Source organism: Trachemys scripta, chromosome 10 (assembly GCF_013100865.1).
Source record: "Trachemys scripta elegans isolate TJP31775 chromosome 10, CAS_Tse_1.0, whole genome shotgun sequence".
NCBI lineage: Eukaryota > Metazoa > Chordata > Testudines > Emydidae > Trachemys > Trachemys scripta.
The window spans coordinates 32,817,901-32,840,703 of record NC_048307.1 but is presented as its reverse complement, the minus strand read 5'-3'; the positions used below and the strand labels follow the sequence as shown (position 1 = coordinate 32,840,703).

The 22,803-nt window shown below is 46.4% G+C and overlaps 1 protein-coding gene across 6 annotated transcripts in view; it reads left to right on the top strand.

Annotated features, from left to right (window-relative positions):
- Positions 1–10,520, top strand: part of LOC117883505 (zinc finger protein 239-like) — a 53,817-nt gene extending 43,297 nt beyond the window's left edge. Inside the window, exons 1-3 of one of the 6 annotated variants that reach the window (XM_034782792.1) lie at positions 4,421–4,506; positions 8,049–8,162; positions 8,904–10,520. In XM_034782792.1, coding sequence (XP_034638683.1) covers positions 8,141–8,162; positions 8,904–10,099 — 1,218 coding nt within the window. In that variant the 5' untranslated portion in view covers positions 4,421–4,506; positions 8,049–8,140 and the 3' untranslated portion in view covers positions 10,100–10,520. Of the gene's footprint in view, positions 1–4,420; positions 4,577–5,480; positions 8,163–8,903 lie in introns of those variants that run through there. The other 5 variants (XM_034782789.1, XM_034782790.1, XM_034782787.1 and 2 more) reach the window with 5 other exon arrangements.
- The last annotated feature ends 12,283 nt before the right edge of the window (positions 10,521–22,803 follow it).

The following is a 22,803-nucleotide window of genomic DNA, read 5'->3' as shown; positions in this document are numbered from 1 at the left end:
CCTCATTTGGAACCAGAAGTATGCAATCAGGCAGCAGAGATGAAATAAAAAAGCAAATACTGTACAGCACAGTATTGTGTTAATGTAAACTACTAAAAAATAAAGGTAAAATCTAAAAAAGAGTTGACAAAGTAGGGAAACTGTTTCGGTGCTTGTTTCATTTAAATTAAGATGGTTAAAATAATCATTTTTCTTCTGCATAGTAAAGTTTCAAAGCTATAGTAATTCAATATTCAGTTATAAACTTTTGAAAGAACCACCATAACATTTTGTTCAAAGTTACAAACATTTCAGCGCTACAAACAACCTCCATTCCCAAGGTATTAGTCCCTCTGGGGTTCTAGAGTATTAACCAATCAGAATGCTTTTACTGTTATTAACCAATTAAGTTATCAACTTGTACTGTTATTAACTTATTTGCTACAAAGAGTCCTGTGGCACCTTATAAACTAACAAATGTATTGGAGCATAAGCTTTCGTGGGTGAATACCCACTTCGTCAGACGCATATAATGGAAATTTCCAGAGACAGGTATAAATATGCAGGCAAGAATCTGGAAATTCCATTACATGCGTCTGACGAAGTGGGTATTCACCCACGAAAGCTTATGCTCCAATACATCTGTTAGTTTATAAGGTGCCACAGGACTCTTTGTTGCTTTTTACAGATCCAGATTAACACGGCTACCCCTCTGAAACTTATTTGCTGTGAATATAATATATAAACTAAATATTTCCCCGAGCATGCTGTTTTTAAATATGAATAGTATTATACTAAATGAAACAATGAAGTCACACTACTGAGGTCTGAGTATCACTGTTCTATACATTTGGGAGAATGGGCAGCTCTGAAATTGTTGCACACGCTGCAGGTGGGCAGGAGGAATCCAAACATCAAAAGATAGACCAAAAACATGATCTAAAATTTTTTTTAAATCTCTTGATTTTTGGGGGTCTGACTCATGATTTTGAACTTTTGAGATTGGCAATTCTGTGGTTACTCCCTCCACCCTGCTATGTTAGGCTCACTGCACAGCCAATGTTGCCTATTCATTGAATGAAATAGTGGCCTCTGGTGACTAACAGGGTATCTGTTGGCACTTGAAAAATTTTGACTGTAGCTGATCATGTCACTAAGCTACATTTAGAAATGCCCCAAAATAGGAGCGCTCGGGATAATATCACAGGTACTGGAATCATAGGACTGGAAGGAACCTCGAGAGGTCATCTAATCCAGTCCCCTGCACTCATGGCAGGACTATGTATTATTTAGACCATTCCTGACAGGTGTTAGTCTAACCTGCTCTTAAAAATCCCCAATAATGGGGATTCCACAACCTCCCTAGGCAATTTATTCCAGTGCTTAACCACTCTGACAGTTAGGAAGTTTCTCCTAATGTCCAACCCCTCGTTGCTGCAATTTAAGCCCATTGCTTCCTGTTCTATCCTCAGAGGTTAAGAAGAACAATTCTTCTCCCCCCGCCTTGTAACAACCTTTTATGTATTTGAAAATTGTTATCATGTCCCCTCTCAATCTTTTCTTTTCCAGACTAAACAAACCCAATTTTTTCAATCTTCCCTCATAGGTCATGTTTTCTAGACCTTTAATAGCTGTTTGTTGCTCCTCTCTGGGCTTTCTCCAATTTGTCCACATCTTTCCTGAAATGTGGCGCCCAGAACTGGACACAATACTCCGGTTGAGGGCTAATCAGCCTGGAGGAGAGTGGAAGAATTACTTCTCGTGTCTTGCTTACAACAGTCCTGATAATACATCCCAGAATGATGTTCGCTTTTTTGCAACAGTGTTGCACTGTTGACTCATATTTACCTTGTGGTCCACTATGACCCCCCAGATCCCTTTCTGCAGTACTCCTTCCTAGGCAGTCATTTCCCATTTATTGAAGTATTACCTTAAATCTCATCTGTCTCTACCATTGCTTCACTGGAGAGCTTTACCTAGAATTCTCCCCAGCTTCCTAAGACAGATTTAAAGAACAGAACCTATATTTAACAAATTACAACAGAAAAGATCCAGATGAGAAAGCAGTTTCAGCACTCATCCAGATCTGGTCTTGAGAGGTGGGCTTTGTTTGGTGGTTTCGTCTAGATTATCAAATCCCAAAGGTGTAACCTTCTTTTCAGTTAGTTCAGGATTTATTCACAACAGCATTTGCTCCTGTCACTAAAATTGTGATGGGAGTGCTGTTGCTATCAGGGTCACACAGTAATTCAGCTGGGTTTGGAATGAGCTGAAGATGCTGCCATTTCTTTTGTGCTTAGTATCTTGATCCCTGTAGGATCTTAGAGTACACATCTTATGTCCACTAACAACAGCTGGTGATGTCAATATTTTTCCTCATTCATTTTTTTCAGAATTGATCTCCTGGTTTTCTTAAGCTTGGATGAGCTTTGTACTGCATTCTAAACATCCCTCTGGTTTTGGGTCTGGTTCTATCTTGTGTTATCTCTGCCATTTTAGATATGTACAAGTGGCATATTATTGCCCTTGGATGAAGTCCCTGGGTGTGTGGAGATCCCTGAATTTTCTACAGGAGGCATAACACATTTCCAAGCACATCTGACTTTCCCAAGAGCTATATCCCTTCCGTGCACATGAAATGTCCCCCCAATATATAGGAGACACAAGGTGGTTGAAGTAATACTTTTTAGTGGAACAACTTCTGTTGGTGAAAGAGACACGCTTTCAAGCTTCACAGACCTCTTCCTCAGGTCTGAGAACCTCCCAATATATAGACAGGAGTTGGGTTTAAAATCATGGAGAGTTCTTTATAGAAAATAATAAGTGAAGCTATGACAAAATCTTGCTCTTGCTCATTTCTCCTCCTCTAAATAGGATTTCCTACTCCCAAAAGTGACAAGATCTCCCACGTGGAATAAGAGAACAAATAAAGCCATGGCTTTACAGGGCTATGAGGAAGGGTCATTCCTGAGTGGTACCTAAAAATTAAGTGCTGAAAGTTAGAAAATGCCAGATATAAAGTTGCCCATGCAATTTTAATTTGGTCTCCTTCTGTGTACGCATTATGACGGAGTCTTTCATTTCATGATAACATGCTTTTTCTTCAGGACCCCTGACTCATGCAGTGCACAGCATGGACTCGCAAAGAAGCAGAATTAAATCTGGAATTTTCTAACTTTGGAGTGCTTGAATTTACAACCTCATTTTTAACATAGTTTTTATATGTAATATGATTTGAGCACTGTATTTATGCTAGGTTTTTTGTTTTCTGATATAAAATGGATATTGTATATTGCAGGCTTTTACAGCTGTATTTGCTACTTGTTGGGGGAACTTGAAATAGGAAAATAATACCATTATATTATTAGTTTATTCTATTTTCCCAAGTCTTTGTCCACATTGCTCGTAGCCTTATGTTGGTGGGGAGAAGGGAGCAAACAAGGAGCCATTCCTGAGCTTTTCATCATGTCTTTTTGCAAAGACAAGAATGTCATCATTGTATTTCAGCACATTATTCAGAAGACTCATTATTTATCTCCAAATATCTTACAATGTTTCTGCAGCCAACAGTATTCCAAATGACAATTTTTGATAGATCCAGAGGTCACTGTGAGTAGAACATGTGGTGATGTAGCTAGGGTGTAGTTCTCAGATGGTAACTCTTAACATTGCCCAGTTTTGAGAAGAATGCAGCTCCATTATAGTCATATTAATATACTGTCCAGAGTTGGTCTAATATGGCATTCTCATTGAATTGCAACATTCGGCCAATGCATGGCATACTGTAGCTTTGGTTTGTCTTCTGGGGATTACTTCTTTTGGAGATATTAATGGAAAGGTCTTTCTCTTTCTGACCTTCCCAGTTATCTTAATTTCTTCTCAGTTACATTTTCTGACATGAAAGAGAATGCTCAAGTATTCTTGATTTAGAGATCTGATATATCTCTATGTAAATGAACCTGGAAATCCTTTATTTTACCAGAGCCATAAAATAGAGTCTTGTCCTCTAATAGTCTACAAATGTTGTATTTTATTGTTATCAGAATTTTGCCCAATTGTTGTATTTACAACATTTTTTATTTTAGTGTATAAGCAAATAAATATACATGTGATCCTTGAATGACACAGAACTCATTGATTCTGTGGCCAGTGCATCCCTTTGTCACTGTTTTGTTGAATGAACCCATCAAACGTAGCGGTTTACTAATTTCCATACGATAAAATCATTCTCTTTGTTGGCACTAATTTAGTCTTGTTCAGAGCAGAGAGCTGTTATGCGTTTGCATATTATTTAATATTAAAAGAACAACAAATGAGCCTGTGGTTGCATCTAGACACATCCCTTGTTCAGCTCTGGGAGAAAGGGATTCTGCGAGTTGCTGCTATTGTCATATGACAATTCCTGGTTCCTTAGCGATACCACTGTCACGTGACAAGGGCCAGTACTGCTGCTGCTGCCGCCTCATTTTTCCCAGGAGCCCGAGCACGGTAGCTGCTGTTCACTCTCTTCTCTTCCTGTTTTGCATGGTAAGATTTTTCTGGTCCAAGCAAGGTGGGGAACAGTTTCACTATCTTCCTTCGGAGCTGAAGACTCCAGGTAACCGAGAGAACTTGGGGAACGTGACTGTAAAACTGCCCCTTCCACCCCCATGTCTGCTGCATGTGTGACTGTACGTCCCAGATCTGCTGACTTTACTGGCACACACAGATTCTTGGTCCTGTTAGCACTTGCAGGAGCCAATCCAGGTACGGGAGAGCCAGAGCACCCGGAAATGGAAGTCACCAAATCTCCCAGCAGTGTGAGAGGAGATAGAAAGGAAGAAGGACTGAAAGAGACAGGAAAAATAATGAGAGGTGACGAGTGCCCAGTGCTACCCAGTCCTGTTACTGCATCATCACTGTGCAGATTGAGAGGAGCAAGAGTAAAAAGGCAGTGCCCTATCTCTGCCTAGTAACCATGCTGCAAAGAAAATATACTGCTCTTAGAGATATTGTCAGGGAAACTCCCCAAAGTGTAGCATTTTATTCTGCTCCTCTACAGAAATTTGTTCAGTCTGTTAAAGGGAGGTTACATAAATGTCTTGGTTCATTTAGTCTCGGGGAGGATGCTGGCTCTGCACTGTAGTAAAGGGACCAAGCGGTTTTCAATATCAGAGTTTAGAATATCTGCGCCCAAGGAAAGCCTGAGAATTTAGCTTTAAAGTGGACCAAAACCCTTTATCACCCTGTCAGGTTGTAGAATAGCTTCCTGCGTGTCACTCCAGATCACCTGTTATATTAATTTAGATGGAATATATGTGCTAAGATAACCCAGTCTCTAAACAGTAAGAAGGTCAGGGGGTTGGTATACAGAGACCTCAGCCTGCTTAGTACAATGGCACATGCCCCATTTTAACCTTTTATTGAAGATACAGAAAAAGAAAAACAGTTGAAGTGTTGAAATGTAAAGTATTAAGTAAGGCTTTCATTTTAACAACATTTCTTCTTCCCTTTCTTTCTAGCTGGAGAGAGCTTTAGAAGCAAAACCACCCTTGTTTGACAGTCTCTTAGTATCAAAGATGGTAATAACTATCCTTTGGGGAAAAGACAAGAAGTTAATTGAGGTGGGCTAGAGCTATTGTGTTAAAGACCCATCCCATTTCATTTCAGGTAATATTTTGGATTCAGCTAGAGCTGGTAGGGAGGGTGATGTCATTTGGATCCCTCTCGCTGGCCTGGTCTGGTCAGGACATCTCTCGGGATGATAAAAACCCAGCGTCCCAAAAGATGGGTGTGGGCGGGGGGTGGCAGCTGTGATGGTGAAGCTTGCTTCAGTAGTCGCTCTCTGTTCTTCTGTCTATTCTAGTCCTCCCAAAGTCTCTTTCTTTAAGGACCAAAAAAGGGAGTGATGCCAGTGACACGTGAGGAAGCAGCCATGTGTTTAACCTAGGCAGAGCAGGGCCTTTAAGGTGAAAGGGAAGTGGCACTCTGCAAAGACATTGTGCAGGAGAATGACCAGATTCTGCTATCAGTGGTGAAGGATTTGTTTGTCCATATTTAGTAGGAGCTTTATGGTCTCTGGTGTTCCCAGGGTGACTTCAGCTCTGGGTTCTTCTCTAGTTCCTGGAAGGTGGAAACATTCTACGCAATATCTTTCAAGCAGCCCAAAAATAACGGAGTAATTTGTGTTTGAATTTGTCTCTCCTTTGGTTTCTTTCTTTCTTTTTCTTTTCTTTCTTCCCACTCTCATTTTGCGCTCTCTCCCTGCTTATTTCCTTCTCTCTCAATACCTGCCTTCCCTGAATCATGCTTTTTCCTCCCCTTTCCCCTCTTCTCTCTTAATATTTTACCCCCACTCTTCATCTTTTAATACTCTCTTCACCTCCCTAACAGTTTCTTCTCCTTCCTCACTCAGCCCAGTTTCTCATTCAGACCCCCCAAAATTGCCACTCTTAGATCATGACCCCTCCATTCCAGTCTACCCCATACAAGTAATACATCAGTCACGCTGTCACATACAGACCTAGCCACTTACACACCAGTCATCCTGCCATTCTGCCCCTCAGGCCTACGTCTCTCAGACATTAGTCACTTTTCCATTCACCCCTCGTCACACACCAACCTACTTCTTTGGATAGCGGAATCTCTCCCAGAGGGGCCTTGAGGTCCCATCCACATGAAAGTGGCAGAGATAGTTTTCCCTGGTTTCCATGGAGGAGTATAGTAAAAATGGGGAGACCAGAAGTTGGCCTCTCTCCTTCTCCATGTTGAAGGGAAGGGATCTCTGAGTCCTCATTCATTGTCCTGTTCCCCTTGGTGAGGTAGGGGTGAATCCTGGAGGCAACCATGCTGGACAAGTAAGTGGGAGCAGGCAGTGCTAGCATAGAACAGGTCATTGTTACTTCTCTTAAGCAGCCCCATGGCCTAGATAGGAGGTCACCACCATCAGCAAATGCCTGGCGGCATGCTCCCTGTTATGTATTGACTCCTGATAGCTCCCAAAGCTTGTGGGCAGAGACTGTATTCTCCTATCTCCTCCATTTGGGAAAGAGGGTCAGAGATACCACACCACTGCCAATCTCCCTCTGCCCAGGGTTTCCAAGGGGGAAAGAACTATGACATTGACCTGTCACCGGTCAGTCACACATATAGAATGGCTGTTCCTCCACCCTTGGGGCTGGTTCTGTTCTCTAGCAGGCCCTGGTCTCTAACAGGCTGGGTTAGAGATGTGCAAGTGGCGCAGTAATACTCTGCCATAGTCCCTCACTGTGTGGAGATCTCTGAATCTCCTACAGGGGGCACAACACATTTCACAGCACATCTGACTTTCCCAGGAGCTACAGTAACTCCTCACTTAAAGTCGTCCCGCTTAACGTCGTTTCATTGTTATGTTGCTGATCAATTAGGGAATATACTCATTTAAAGTTGTGCAATGCTCCACTCATCTGTTGTTTGGCTGTCTGCTTTCTCCATAGCTGGCAGCCTCCCTACGCCTCCCTCTCCCCCCAGCGCCTCCCGCCCACCGGCAGACCCCGTGGATCAGCACCTTCCCTCTCCTCCCCCTCGCCTCCTGCCCGCGGCAATCAGCTGGCATGCAGCATTTTGGAGGGAGGGGGGAGGAGCGAGGACTGGGCGCGCAGGCTCCCCCTCCCTCCCCTGCCTCCCGAACGCGGCAATCAATTGGCTTGCGGCGTTTAGAAGGGAGGGGAGAGGAGCCAGGACGCAGCGTGCGAAGTAAAGGGGGAGGAGGTGGGGGAGGGAGAAGAGGCGGGTCAAGGGTGGGGGTTTGGGGGAAGGGGTGGAGTGGGCAGGCTGAGGGTTCAGCCCCCCGCCATTGGTGCTTATAGAGTAGGGGAAGCTGCCCTGGCACCTAACCCCCCCTATTTATATTAATTCTTATGGGGAAATTGGATTTGCTTAACATTGTTTCACTTAAAGTCATATTTTTCAGGAACTACAACGTTAAGTGAGGTGTTACTGTATTTCCTTTCCATACAGATGAAATGTCCCCGCCAGCAAAGAGAGGGACAAAGTTTTTTGTAGCAAGATGTGACAAACCCTGATATGCTCATTTTTCCTACCCAGAGCAGAATTTCCAATTAAAAAACTGGACATAGTCTCCCTCATAGAACGAGAGGAAGAGCCTTGGGTTCCTGATCTCCAGGGCTACGAGGAAAAGGAGATGCTGAGTGGCACCTGTGCAGGTGAGGAATAAGCTAAACTGTCTGGAGAACTGTCAGTGAGTTGAATGAAACTCTGGAATTTCCCCAGAAATGCTGTGAGCTTGCACCATTTTGTCCCACTATTGTAACCAATACTCATGTTCTCAAGACAGATATCTCCGAGGGCTTCCCAGTCATACTGGTTGACTTCAGGTGAGAGTCTGTGACCTCACTTGTTTTTCCTCTGAGAGTTCAGAGGGAATGTGAAAGGAGAATAGGGCCACTCCCTCTCTTTTGCGGAAGAATCTGCTCTCAGTTCATGATTTTAGGCCTGTTTGAAACCTGGAACCCTTCTTGTCCTGAAACCCTATTTCAAGCTAGATGGTGAGCGCTCTGGGACAGGAACTCTACTTATTAGTTGTTTGTACAGTGTCTAGGGCAATGGGACCCTGATCCTTGATTGTGTCTCCCAGGAGCTGCGGTCAACTTGATTTCATTTAATTGACTAAATTTTAAAAAATCAATTCTCTCTTTAAACAATATAACTTAATTTAAAACATTTCCTATATATTTGTTAATGGTGCTTTTCTGCTCGACTGTATTCAGAAGGTTCTTTTCAGTAGGCTTGAGAGCAGGACCGCTCTTACTATCTTATGGGTTACCTGTAAAAACAGTAGGTACCATGTGTTCATATGGAAATATGATATTCCCTTTCTGGTCCCTTTCCCAAGGTTTCCTTTCTCTCCACTGACTCATCTCTAGATTCTCATTTTATTCTAACAGGTGATGGGGTTGTGAGTGAGAATGGGAAGGAGAATCTGCACCAGGACAGTCATGAGCCAATGGAACCACATGGCACATTATCAGGAGCATCCCAAAGGAATATTTCCCAGAGTCCTGAGCAGGATAAAGCTTGTGAGGGTCAGCACAGATCAGAAAGGCATCAAAGAACTCCTCCAGGGAAGAGACTAGGTCAATCAACTGCATGTGAAATAGGTTTTAGGAAACTACCAGACATTATCCAGCTGGGAAATCCCAAGATGGGGAAACCAATAATATGTGATGACTGTGGGAAAAGCTTCCGGCTGAGATCAAACCTCAGACAGCATCAAAGGATTCACACTGGAGAGAAACCCTTTGGATGTGCCGAGTGTGGGGAAAGTTTCCGGCAGCGCTCACATCTTATTCAGCATAAGACAAAGCACACGGGGGAGAGACCCTATGAATGTACCGAGTGTGGGAAAAGCTTCAGTATGAGCTCAAAACTCATTCGGCATCAGATAATCCATACAGGAGAAAAACCCTATAAATGTGGTGAGTGTGGCAAGAGCTTCATTGGGAACTCACAGCTTATCCTGCACCAGAGAGTCCACACGGGTGAGAGACCCTACAAATGTGGTGACTGTGGGAAGAGCTTCAGTGTGAGCTCAGCTCTTACTCAACATCAGAGAACGCACACTGGAGAGAAACCTTATGAATGTGCTGAGTGTGGGGAAAGCTTCCGGCAGCGCTCACACCTTATTCAGCATCAGAGAATCCATACGGGTGAGAGACCCTATGAGTGTTCCAAGTGTGGAAAGAGCTTCAGTGTGAGCTCTGCCCTCATTCAGCATCAGAGATTCCACACAGGGGAAAGACCTTATGAATGTGCTGAGTGTGGGAAAAGCTTCACAGTGAGCTCACACCTGATTCAGCACCGGAGAGTCCACACAGGGGAAAAGCCCTACGAATGTGCTGACTGTGGGAAAGGCTTCCTTTGGAGATCAGCCCTTCTTCGACATCAGAGAATCCACACAGGACAGAAACCCTATGAGTGTACCGAGTGTGGGGAAAGCTTTCGTCAGAGCGCACACCTTATTCAGCATCAGAGAATCCACACTGGGGAGAGACCCTATGAATGTGCCAACTGTGGAAAGGGCTTCACTGTGAGCTCTGCCCTCATTCGACATCAGAGAATCCACATGGGAGGGACACCCTAAAAATGGGCTGAAAGCTTCATGTCAGATATCCCTCCAGAGTCTCCCAATAGATAGTAGCCAGGCATGTTTCTTGCTTTGAGTCCATAAGGCTCTTCTCTTTTCACAGAGAATGAAAAATGCCTTGTTGAGGATGGTCAAGTTAAACAAAGAGGAAATGTTGGTGCAGGGAGAAGGGTCATGTAGGGACCTGAGGTGTGGAGAGGAATGTATGCTTGGAGCCAGAGCCAGAGACCGGGAGGTGCTGTGGGCAGCAGGAGGATTGAGCATTTGGAGATAAAAGGGAAGCTGTTGGTATAGTTGGAGAGAAGTCCCCCATGAGAACCAGGGCTGGAACTAACAAGGACTGTACCAGGGGAAAGGACTGGGCCCAGTATCATTGGTGCCCATGTGGAAAAGCAGGAAGGGGTAGCGATCCAAGGGCTTGATGAGTCTTGGCAGTCTCTCTGTCATATCTCAGAGTAGCAGCCGTGTTAGTCTGTATCCGCAGATGCATCCGAAGAAGTGGGCTGTAGCCCACGAAAGCTTATGCTCTAATAAATTTGTTAGTCTCTAAAGTGCCTTAACAGTGCCTTGAGGTGCCTCTGTTCTTTCTCCGTCAGATTGTGAATCTTAGCTCCAGGCAAGCAGCATACTTCTCAGTTTTCCTGGTCAGGATGGCAGATAGATGACTCAGTTCCCCTTAGGATCTTGGGATCTTGGTAGGATTTATCAAATGAAGATCTCAATCCCTTTTGTTTCAATGACTTTGAATTCCCAGATTTTTGGTTATCTGTTACAAATTTCAACTTTGCCAATGTAAGGGGGCAGACTCACCCTGTGGCGCCTCCGGCTGGTCTCTTCCAGGAATTAGCTCAATTTCCAGCCTGGAGCGCCCTCTGCAGGCTGGTGATCCACCTTGTCACTGGCCCCCATGTCCCTCCCAGGACCCGGTGCCCCTTTCTCTGCGTGCTGCCCCTTGGCAGCACCCACACACACTGGGTCTCCCCTCCCAGGGGATCTCCCCACCCACTAACCCCACCTCGCCTCAGTGTAAGGCTACTGCCAGTCACCATCTAGCCCCACTCCCTGGGGCAGACTGCAGTATCAGCCACTCATCACAGGCAAGGTTGGGTTTGGACCTGCTGCCTTTGCCTACCCCTGGGCTGCCCTCTGCAACCCCTAGTACCTGTAGGCCCAATGCTAGGCTACAGCCTAGGGCTTTCCAGCCTGGAGCTCCCCAGCTCCTCTGCCTTTCCCCAGCCCTGCTCCACTCAGGTACCCTGACTCAAGCTCCCTGCAGCCAGGCCCTTCTCTCTCTGGAGAGAGAGAGAGTAAGTGACTTCTTGCTCCTGGCTATAACTTGTGTTTGAGCTAGAGCTGATGTTTTAGAAAGAATCCACCATGTCCCTAGGTAATTATGGCAATAGTTAATCTCTCTGTTAAAAATGTGCACCCTATTTCTAGTCTGAATTTGTCTAGTTTCAGCTTCAGAATGGATCATTCTGCCTTTTTCTGACAGATTGTGTAGTGTATTGAAAATTGTGTTAAAATTATAACCTATCACTTTAAATTCTCAGGGGTTTTCCTGTCTTGCTTGCAGGTTAGTAGTGACTGTGACGTTGCACTCCATATGTTTATGGAAATATGCTTATGAGTGTGACTATAATGTAACTGGAATATGCTTTACGCAAAAGGTCTGTTTTAAGGTATCGCTACAAAGCTTATAATCTACTGAGTGAGTTCATCCTATTTGTATGAATGTATCATTCTTGTATCTGAAGCTAGAAATATGAAGTATTACTCTGAAGTCCTGTTGTAATTATGCAAAGTGTGGGCCATTAATGGTGGTTTAGAATCTTGATGGCTCCCATTAACCAGGACAATTGGTTGTAAATGGCTCTGTTTACTTGTAAGCCTGCCTGTGTTCCCGTGAGTCAGGCCAGAAAGAATGGAGACTTGGGGTCTCACAGGACATATGACCATGTCACCTGGTACTGGAATCCATCTTAAACCTGGTGTTTTTCCATTTAGAAGGACGGGTGGGGACCCAGAGAGACAAAATATTCCCGCCTTGTGCCAAAGCCATAAAAGGGGGTGGAACAGAACAAAGGGGGCTGCCAGTCATGAGAAATCCCCTACCTGAGAAATTACTACCTGAGCTGGAACTAACAAGGACTGTGCCAGGGGAAAGGACTGGGCCCAGATTAGAAAGGAGTCTGGTCTGTGAAAGAAGCTTATTGGAACATCTCTGAGAGTGAGATTTACCTGTATTCAATTTCTTAAATGTATTAGGCTTAGACTTGGGTGTTTTGTTTTATTTTGCTTGGTAACTTACTTTGTTCTGTCTGTTATTACTTGAAACCACTTAAATCCTACTTTTTATACTTAATAAAATCACTTTTGTTTATTAGTAAACAAATTAATCACAAAGTAAGTGATTAATACTTCGGAGACTAAATAGCTGTGCATATTTCTCTATCAGTGTTACAGAGGGTGGACAATTTATGAGTTTACCCTGTATAAGCTTTATACAGAGTAAAACTGATTTATTTGGGGTTTGGATCCCATTGGGAACTGGGTGTCTGTGTAATGGAGATAGGTAACCTGCTGAGTGGTTTTTGGTTAAAGCCTACAGCTTTGGGGGCATGGTTCAGACCTGAGTCTGTGTTGCAGCAGACTAGTGTGTCTTGCTCAACAAGGCAGGGTTCTGGAGTCCCAAGCCATCAGGGAAAACAGGCTCAGAGGCAATTTCAGCACATCAGGTGACAGTCCCAAGGGGTTCTCTGTGACCAAACCCATCACAGTGGCCCTCTAGGGAAGTATGCTATCTGGGTCTTTCAGCAGTCAGTCTGCAAAGAGTCAACCTAGAGCAGGGCCGCCCAGAAGGGAGGGCAAGTGGGGCAATTTGCCCCAGACCCCGCAGGGGCCCCCACGAGAATGTTGGAGGCTCCCCCCACCTTTCGCCTTCGCCTTCCCCATCCCTGGGCGCCTCAGCGCGTCGCGTCCAGGAGCGGCCCCGGACAGCGCTGCAGTGGCGTGGCCTGAGCTCCTCCTGCTCGGAGCCGCATGGTAAGGGGGCGGGGCTGCGAGCTCCTGCAGGCCAAGCAGCAGGAGCTCCTGGACGTGGTTTGCTGAGGCTCTGGGAGAGGGGGTGAGCAGCATGGTAAGCCCCTCTGAGCCAGGCACCCCCCGAGCCCCGACCCCCCGCCCCGGGCCCCGCCCCCCTGAACCCGACCCCCCCCCGACCCACCCCACAGCCCTGACCCCCAGCTCCGAGCCCAGCCCCTCTGAGCCAGACACCCTCCCAAGCCCATCTCCCACAGCCCTGACCCCTAGCTCTGAGCCCAGCCTCTCTGAGCTGGGCACCCCCCGAGCCCATCCCCCACACCCCCGACCCTCAGCTCCGAGCCAGCCCCTCTGAGCCGGGAATCCCCCTCCCCCCTGCAGCTCTGTCCCCCAGCTCCGAGCCTAGCCCCTCTGAGCCGGGCACCCCCCAACCCAGACCCCAGCTCCCCACCCAGCCCCAGGCCACAGTAGTGCCACCCCCAGGCAGCGACAGCCCATTGGCACCAACCATCACCCAGCGACAGCCCATTATGTAATTGCAAATGTATACATACCATTAAAGCATTTAATGTTTTTAAATAATGTATTTCGTGTATTTTCAAATTATTAAAAATTAATTTTTGAATGTATTTCACTGGTTATTTTTTACATTTCCAAATACTATAGTATAGTAACTTATTTTTTATGAAAGGGCCCCCCAAAATTGCTTTGCCCCAGGCCCCCCTTGAATCCTCTGGGTGGCCCTGACCTAGAGCAGGGGTTCTCAAACTTCATTGCACCGTGACCCCCTTCTGACAACAAAAGTTACTACATGACCCCAGGGGGCCTGTAGCCTTAGCCCCACTGTTGAAGGTGGTGCAGCTCGGGCTTTGGTCCCGGCCCCAGACCCCAGCAAGTCTAATGACAGCCATGGTGACCCCATTAAAATGGGGTCACAACCCACTTTGGGGGTCCCATCCCACAGTTTGAGAATCGCTGACCTAGAGCAAGGTCGGGGGAGTTGGGCCTCTCTGCCTTAGGGTGCAACATGGTTTTGGTTCTGGTGTGTGAAAATTCTGGATCTTAAGAAATAAAGTAGTGTTTTACATTGCAACCTTCCAGAAGGATTAAAACATAAAATACTTCAGCTTCTCTATTTGTATATTGTGAACATAACAGATTAAAGAGTCATCTACTATCAGAAATCTCTTCCCCATGTAAGTATTTGTAGACTGTGATTCAGTCAGCTCTTAACCCTCTCTTGGATAAAATAAATAGATTGATCTTCTTTAATTTCTCACTATAGGGCATGTTTTCCAGAGCTCAGATAACTCTTGTATGATTTTTCAACATCCTTTTTGAAGTGTGGAAGGCAAAAATGTATGCAGAATTCCAGTATCAGTCTCACCATTGCAGTATACAGAAGTAAAATCACCTCCCTACTCCTTTTCCCTCCACCTTCATGCACAGAACATCCTCTATCTTCAGGCATGAAACAGAACATGACATCTTTTGCCTATCCAGAGCCAGGAATAGAATCCAGGAATCCTGATCTCCAGCATTCCAATGCTGTCTCACAAATAACTGTGTACCTCACTGACAAGGTGGGTCATGCCCTTCTCTAGTGGGTGGTCCACATGATGTCTAATAGCAGCTAAACCTATCATCATCATCGGCAATCCCTTGATTCGAGGATGATCTCTACCACAGATTTATATATGGGTCCTCCTGAGATGACTCAGGAGTCCGATCCTGGAACCACAGATCCACCCGCAGTAGATACAGACATTTCCTGGCAGGTCAACTGTCTGTGGGAGAAAGTTCCTTCTTTTTCCTTCCTTCTCTCTCTATTTTCAGCTTTGAGGACAAGGCACTTCTCTTCAAAGCAGGCTACTGCCTGATGGAGGATGTGGCGCCATTCAGGTTGGTTGGTGGTTCGCTTCTCCCAGCTTGTGATGTCCACATTATTTTTCTTAACATACTATGATAAATGAAAGGGGGGGGGGAAGCTTCCTTTTATTGACACCCAGCCAGACAGTTAACTATAAAACCCCTCTTAGTAGTTGTTCTCTACTTGCTTTACCTGTAAAGGGTTAAAAAGTCTCCCTGCATAGGTAAAAGGAAGGGAGTGGGCACCTGACCAAAAGAGCCAATGGGAAGGCTAAAACTTTTTAAAATTGGGGGGAAAACTTCCCCTTTGTCTGTCTGTGTTGTTCTCCTGGAGAGAAGGGACACTGCAGCTATGCGGTAAGAGCTTGGGCCAGGTATGAAAAATCAAAGATTATACCTAGAAACTACTCATTTTAAACCCCAGATATGTAAGTAGATCAGGAAATATCTAGGAAGATGGGATGAGGTTTATTTCTTTTATTTCTTTATGTCTTGTGGATTCCTCTGTGCTAACCCCAGGTGCTTTTGTTTTGCTTGTAACCTTGACACTGACCATCAAGAAAGCTATTCTTGATTCTTAATTTTTGTATTTGCTCTTTTTAAATCTATCAATAGCTTGAGTTTTCAGATGTATTTTTTTTTAAATAAAACGTACCTTTTTTAAGAACAGGATTGGAGTTCTGTGTCCTAAGAGGTTTGTACACATGTCGTTTAATTAGCTGGTGGCAACAGTTGATTTCCTTTGTTTTCTTTTTCAGCTCTTCCCTGGAGGAGTGCGAGGGGTGAAAGGGCTTGAGAGTACCCCACAGGAAGGAATTTCCAAGTGCACCTTCCTGGGTTCTCAAAGGGATTTTTGCACTTGGGTGATGGCAGCATCTACCCATCCAAGGTCAGAGAAAAGCTGTAATGTTGGGAGTTTAATAAAAGCCTGGAGTGGCCAGTATTAATTTTTAAAATCCTTGCAGGCCCCCACCTTCTGCACTCAAAGTGCCAGAGTGGGGAATCAGCCTTGACAGATACGCTTTCAGTTTGTCTTTTTGGCATTTCCTCTGACCACCACGGGATCTCTGACCATGGGTGAGCTGAGAGTAGACGACTTGTTTTTGGAGACGAGAGTCTGGCATCCGCACACAATGTCCAGCCAGTTACTGCTCTAGAACAAGTGGAAGCAGTGTGTGTTGTGGTTCTGAAGAACCTCAGTTCAAACATGTTGGGGGAAAATATGTGAGCATGTATTTAAAGAACAAGGCAGCCACACTGAGGTGTTCTAGCTAAAACCATATTTAAAAGAAAGGGCTGGGGGGTGCTTGTGGTTAAGGTTCTGTGAGCTACAATTCAGGAGATGTACGTTCAGCTCTATGATGGGCTATGATATTGGTATTAATTATACTGTATCTTAGTTCCCCATCTACAAACAAGGGATGATAATGCTTTCACCAGCACTAAATCTACAGGATTTTGTTAAGATTAGTTTAGTTATAGACAAATTAGTTTGATATTTACCAGATATCTCATTAAATCGTTTGCCTTAAATGCCACACATGGAGTGTCACAAAACATGGACACTCTACTATTCCTGTAATGAGTCTAAAATGAAAGGCCTGGGTAGGATGTGGCACATCAGAAGATTTGAAAATTCCTTCAGTTTTGGTGGGAAAGAAATTGTCTCTCCTCATTATTCAACTGCATGTGCAGCTGCACGCTAGCACTTTTGCACATTGTACCTGCAAAAGGGAGGCTGCCATTTAGAAAATTTGGGTCTAAGTGTAATTAGCGTGGCACTGATTAAAACACTAAGTGGGAGAACTCAGATAACATCCCATGGTTACTTCATAAGTTAACAGTGAAAATATCCCTATCCCCTGTTCATTTGCGGTTTAAAGGTGGTGCAGCTGTAGCTGGCAAGATAGACTAGAGAGTCCAAGGGGACTGTCTGTGACTCCATGATAAGACTATTAGTGATCTAGGAGTTCACACGTGTTACTGGGTTGGTGAAATCTAATTATAGAACACACCACCAGTTTGGGGTGTCTGCTAGGGTTATGAACTCTCTAATCCCACAAAATCAAAGACCTTAGCAGCACCCCTGCCCCAAGGCCCCACCCCACCACTCTCTACATTCCCCTTCAGGGGCTTGCTGTCCCCCATCCTAACTCACTTTCACTGGGCTGGGGCAGAGGGTTGGGGTGCGGGAGGGGGTGAGGGCTCTAAATGGGGGTGCTGGCTCTGAGGTGGGGCCAGAAATGAGGGTTTCAGGGTGTAGGAGGGGGCTCCGGGCGGGGAGTTGGGGTGCAGGAGGGGGTGGGGGCTCGGGTTAGGGATGAAGGGTTTGGGGTATAGGAGGGGGTTCCAGGCTGGGAGGTGGGGCCAAGGGATTTGGAATGTGGAAGGGAGCTGTAGGTTGAGGCAGGGGGTTGAGGTGCAGGAGGGGGCAAGGGCTCTGGGCTGGGGGGGGTGTGCGCTCTGTAGTGCAGGAGGGGGCTCCGGGTTTGGGGGGGCTCAGGATGGGGGGTTGGGGTGCAGGAGGGGGTACAGGCCCTGGGATGGAGGTGTGGGCTCTGGGGTGGGGCCGGGGATGAGGGGTTTGGGATGCAGGAGATGTCTCTGGGTTTGGGGGGGGCTCAGGGTTGGGGCACAGTCTTACTTTGGGGGGCTCCTGGTCAGCAGCGCAGTGGGGCTAAGGCGGGCTCCCTGCCTGTCCTGGCTCCGTGCTGTGCCCCAGAAGTGGCCAGCAGGCCCCTAGGTCAGAACTCTCTCCCACACCCTAAATCTCTCCTTGACTCTGAACCCCCTGCCCCAAGTCGAAACTCCCTCCCACACCCTAACTCCCACCCACACCCTGCACCACCTCCTGCATGCCAACTCCCTACCCCAGCCTGGAGCCCCCTCCTGCACCCCAAAACCCTCATTCCCAGCCCCAACCCAGAGCCCGAACCCCCAGCTGAAGCTCTCACCCTTTCCTGCACCCCAACCCCCAGCCCAGTGAAAGTGAGTGAGGGTGGGGGAGAGCGAGCAATGCAGGGAGGGGGGCTGGAGTGAGTGGGGGGCATGGCCTCAGACAAGGAGCGAGGAAGGGGTGGGCCGCAGGGCAAGGGTGTTCAGTTTTGTGCAGTTACAAAGTTAACAACCCTACCTAATTGTGGGGAGGGCTGTAGGATAAATATGAGATTAAAGAATTAGAGTTAGCTTAAGTTTGCTTAAGGAAATATATATATTGTAAAGAAAGGTCCTGACTAGCAAGTAGAAGGAAGGCCTTGAAACTAATGAGTTACAGTATAAGGCCAGAAGGAATGATGTTGGGAGGATATCTGGTTCAAAGAATAACTGAAGAGATAAGGAGAGGTTACTTAAAAAAAAGGCCTCTCACCGACAGGGATGATTGCAGATGGCTGTAAAATGAGCCAACATGACCCTTCTTATGTGAACCCAGGTGCAATGAGAAAACTTTTGGTTAGCATGAAGCAGGGGAGGAAGGCCCTTGGGGAGAAAGGAGATTGTAAATCTTATCTGGATTAAAACTGGAATTAAGGGTGAACTGTCTCAAACTGATTTTCAGTTTGGGGGGAGGGATAGCTCAGTGGTTTGAGCATTGGCCTGTTAAACCCAGGGTTGTGAGTTCAATCCTTGAGGGGGCCACTTGGGGATCTAGGGCAAAAATTGGGGATTGGTCCTGCTTTGAGCAGGGGGTTGGACTAGATGACCTCCTGAGGTCCCTTCCAACCCTGATATTCTATGATTCTATGAAGTCAGTACTTGGTAGTGACATTACTTATTTGTTGAAGGGTATAAAACAATAAACTCTTAAGGGGTTCATTGCTAATACCTGCCTGACCACATTGGAGCGGACCAATATGGGTTTAAGCACTACTACCTTTTGCCTGTTTGTAAGTATCTTAATCACATACTTATAAGTGTTTTGTGACTGTTTGAGTGTAGAGACTTCTTATTTTTAGTCTGTTAGGCATGTTTAGAGCAATTGTATAAAAGTCCATTTGGCTTTTGGACTCCATAAAGGAATTTAATATAAAATTAGTGTCTGGTGGTTTCCCATATACATAATTTCTAATATTATTAATAATTGCAACAGGGGGCATCCTGTATTAAACTTCACTCACAGGGCAGGGGGTAGTGATGCCAAATTCAAGTAAAAGTCAGTGTTGCCTGATTTAAGGAGGTTAATATTATTATTTTAGATAATATGGGTTATAGACTCGCCAGTTAATCTGATCAGAAGATAATAATGTTCTTGTCCCAGAATCAGGCTACACAGAGTTTACAGGGACCCTCGGTATGTCTGACAAGGATGCTCACACTGAGACAAATGTAGCCTTAAAGACTTTTATTGAGATAAGTGGAATAGTAATCAAACAGTAATCAAATGGTAAAATAATCATTGTTACAAAGGCAATAATATTGTTTTAGAGATACATGTGATATTATATAGTATAAAGCTTTTGATTAATATACTCACACCCTTCCTTGATAACCTGGTGGTAAGAGACAAAATATCAGCCTTGCCTCTGGCATGCCAAGAAAGTTCAGGTCCAGGTTCCTCAATTCTTGAGTGGGAGGTGCAGAGTTTAGGAGAAGCTAAAAAGCAAAGAGCTATAGACGACTAAAGAAGTTAACTTAGAGTTTTACTTAATTCACTGACTTAAAATTTACAATTAAGACCTAATAGACAAAATGATAATAAACAAAGAACTAAGAATGGAGAAGCCTCCGTGACATGATGGGTCACCCCTCTTACAGAGCTTGAACCTTCTATGTCCAAACCTAGTTTCCTCACCCACAGAAATGTTGGAGTATACTTACTCCATAGGCTGGTATGTTTGTACATACTGATGACATATACATACATATTAATGACCTTAGCTCATTCTCACATCTGTTATTTCTGGCCTAACTGGTTATTTCGGTTCTTTCCAAGTTCTTTGTGGTGTATCTGTTAAGTTTAAAGAGGGCATGAATTTAGGAAGTCCCCTTATACCACCTGCTTCAACGCATCCTTCATCTATCTATGTTATAGGCCACAGCCATATATGGACCTTAGGCTTTAGTTCATCACCACCTATCTAGGTGAAAGGTCCCACACCTATGTACGCTAACTTTGCCTTAGCTCAATGTACAAGATGTGGCCTGTAGGTCCCTTGCATTACAGCCAAAAAATATTCTAATATAAACCTATAATAACCTATTATAATAAAACAAATAAACCCATAAAAATAAGAAACCCATAAGAAAAGAGATATATACAGTAATTCCTCACTTAACGTCGTTCCAGTTAATGTTGTTTTGTCGTTATGTTGCTGATCAATTAGAGAACATGCTCGTTTAAAGTTGTGCAATGCTCCATTATAATGTTGTTTGGGCAGCCGCCTGCTTTGTCTACTGCTTGCAGAAAGAGCAGCCCGTTGGATCGTAGCTGGTGGGGGCTTGGAACCAGGGTGGACCAGCAGCCCCACTATCAGCTCCCCGCTCTCCTAAGTTCCCTGTGCAGCAGCTGCCCAGAAGGCTATCAATTGCCGGGCAGTTCAGTTGTCCCTCCCACCACTGCTGTGTGCTGCTCCTGCCCTCTGCCTTGGAACCTCCTGCTTGCTGTGCAAGGGTGGGGGGGAAGAGGGGTGCTAATGTCAGGGTGTCCCCCTCCCCCCGCTCCTGTACCCCATCTCCATAGAACAGGGTTGGGGGGAACAAGACAGGGCTTGCTGTTTGAATAGTGGCAGAAAGGCAGAACATTACTCCATGTGTTCCCATTACACACTGATCGTCAGTGCCTCCAGACTGAGCTGGAAAATGAGAACTGGCCTCTTGCTTCTGGTTAGAGTGACCATATTTCCCTATGAATAAGGGACACCTGGTAAAATTTCTCATATTCAAGCGAGTTTAATGGCAATCAATCAGAACTATGCAGTACAAATGTTCAAATTAACATCAAGTTGACTGAACTCCCGTTAAAAAGAAATAGTGAGTAGTTGGATTCTTTATATTTACCTTCTTATCTTTAAGGCTTTAGGGTTCACACTGGGAGAGGTGACACATACACACTCCCATCCACCTCTCTCACACAGGGGGTGGGTGACTGACCGACCCAACGCTCCCTACCCAGGGCTCTCTGCCTTCCATGCCTGGCTGGGCCCCCGGGACTGACCTGCCTCTCCTAGTACCCGGTGCCACGTCTTCCTAAGGCAACACATGGGGGAGGGCATTCAGGGTAACATGCCCCCCTTCCAGATTTCTGCCAGGGTTCACACCAGAATGTGGCCAGCAGCACTCTTTTGGCACTGTGCGGGAGGAAAGGGATGGGAGCTGCTTCCAGCCACAGGGGAGCAGGAGGTGGGGAAAGGATGACCTGGCCCATGTCTTTGCGGAGCTCATCTCTCCTTCCTCCCACCCCATGTGGCTGGAAGCTTATCCCTTCATGCCAAAGGCAGCTAACACCTCCAGGCTGCTGCTGGCCACTGACATAACCCAGCCGCCTCCTGTTCCCTGGCTACAGTGAGGCCAGGAAGGTGTTAAGCCCTCAGGATGCATGATGCACCAGAGCTCAGGGAACCTGACTGCAGGGGCTTCAGTGAACCTGGCCAGAGAGGTGGCTCAGCAGGGGAGAGTGCCTAGGGGACGGGGCAGACCCGTGCTCCCTGGGGGCAGGACCCCGGGGTGGGGGTGGCACAGGTGAAGAGGATGCTAAGCCCCTACCCCAGGGGCTGCTGTGGAGCCTGCAGGTTCGGGTCATGAAGAGGCTGGAAATCACTTCTTTTCCCCACCACTCCACAGCTTAGCTGAGAGGCAGAGAGGCTTCTCTGTGCCAGCGCTGTGCGGGGCTCTGGCTTCTCCTGCCCAGCACCCCAGGCCAGAGGGTTTGGGGCTTTCCCGGGGTGCTGGGCCAGCCAGAGGCAGTGGGGGAAGGAAGGAGCCTGCCAGCCGGGCTGTTGGTGAGCTGAGCACTCCCACCAGGGGCTGGTTCTCCACACAGTGCTGGAAATGGGATGCTCCCCGCAGGAGGGGATATGGAGGAGCAGCGGGGCTGGAGTGGGGACAGAGGGGCAAAGCACAGAGAAGACAGTGGAAAGGAGTAGCACATAAGGACCAATGGGGGGGGGGTGGCAGAGGAGACATATAACCGGCTGCCACCTGGCACCTGCCTGCACTCACCAGATACCACAGCTCGCAGAGCACAGCCAGTGCCAGCTGGAAATGGGATGGGGCCCTGCTCGCCGAGAGCTGGCATGCAGCAGGGGCTGCGCTGACGGATCGGTGGAGGAGCAGCCAGCCCCACATGCTGCATCTTCACTACGCCACCAGCCTTGCATACCCACCCCCACCATCGGCCACTGGACCCTCCCATTCACCGCTGGTGAGTGGGCGGCTGGCAAGCAGGGATCTGGACAGCAGCCAGTACTGATGGGAGGAGACAGAAAATACGGAACAATTTGACAGTTTTAAAGAAAAAGTCAGGACACTTGCAGGAGGGCTTAAATACAGGACTGTCCCTTTAAAAATGGGGTGTCTGGTCACCCTACTTCTGGTTCCTTATAAACAGCAGGAGAAATAGATTTGCCCTACCCAACTCCCTGTTTGATGAATTCCTCCTCTGAGTCTCCTTGGCCAGCTGGACATGAACTGCACTTGGGGAAGGGAACAGGAACAGTGCTGCATTCTGGAGTTGTCTGCCATTTGGTGGCATTTAAAGGGAAACTAAGGCAGGAATCAGTGTTTGTTCTCAGGCTGAGGCTAGGTGCCCCAGTTAGTCTATGCAGCCAGAATTTATTTAGTGCAGCTCAGATCAG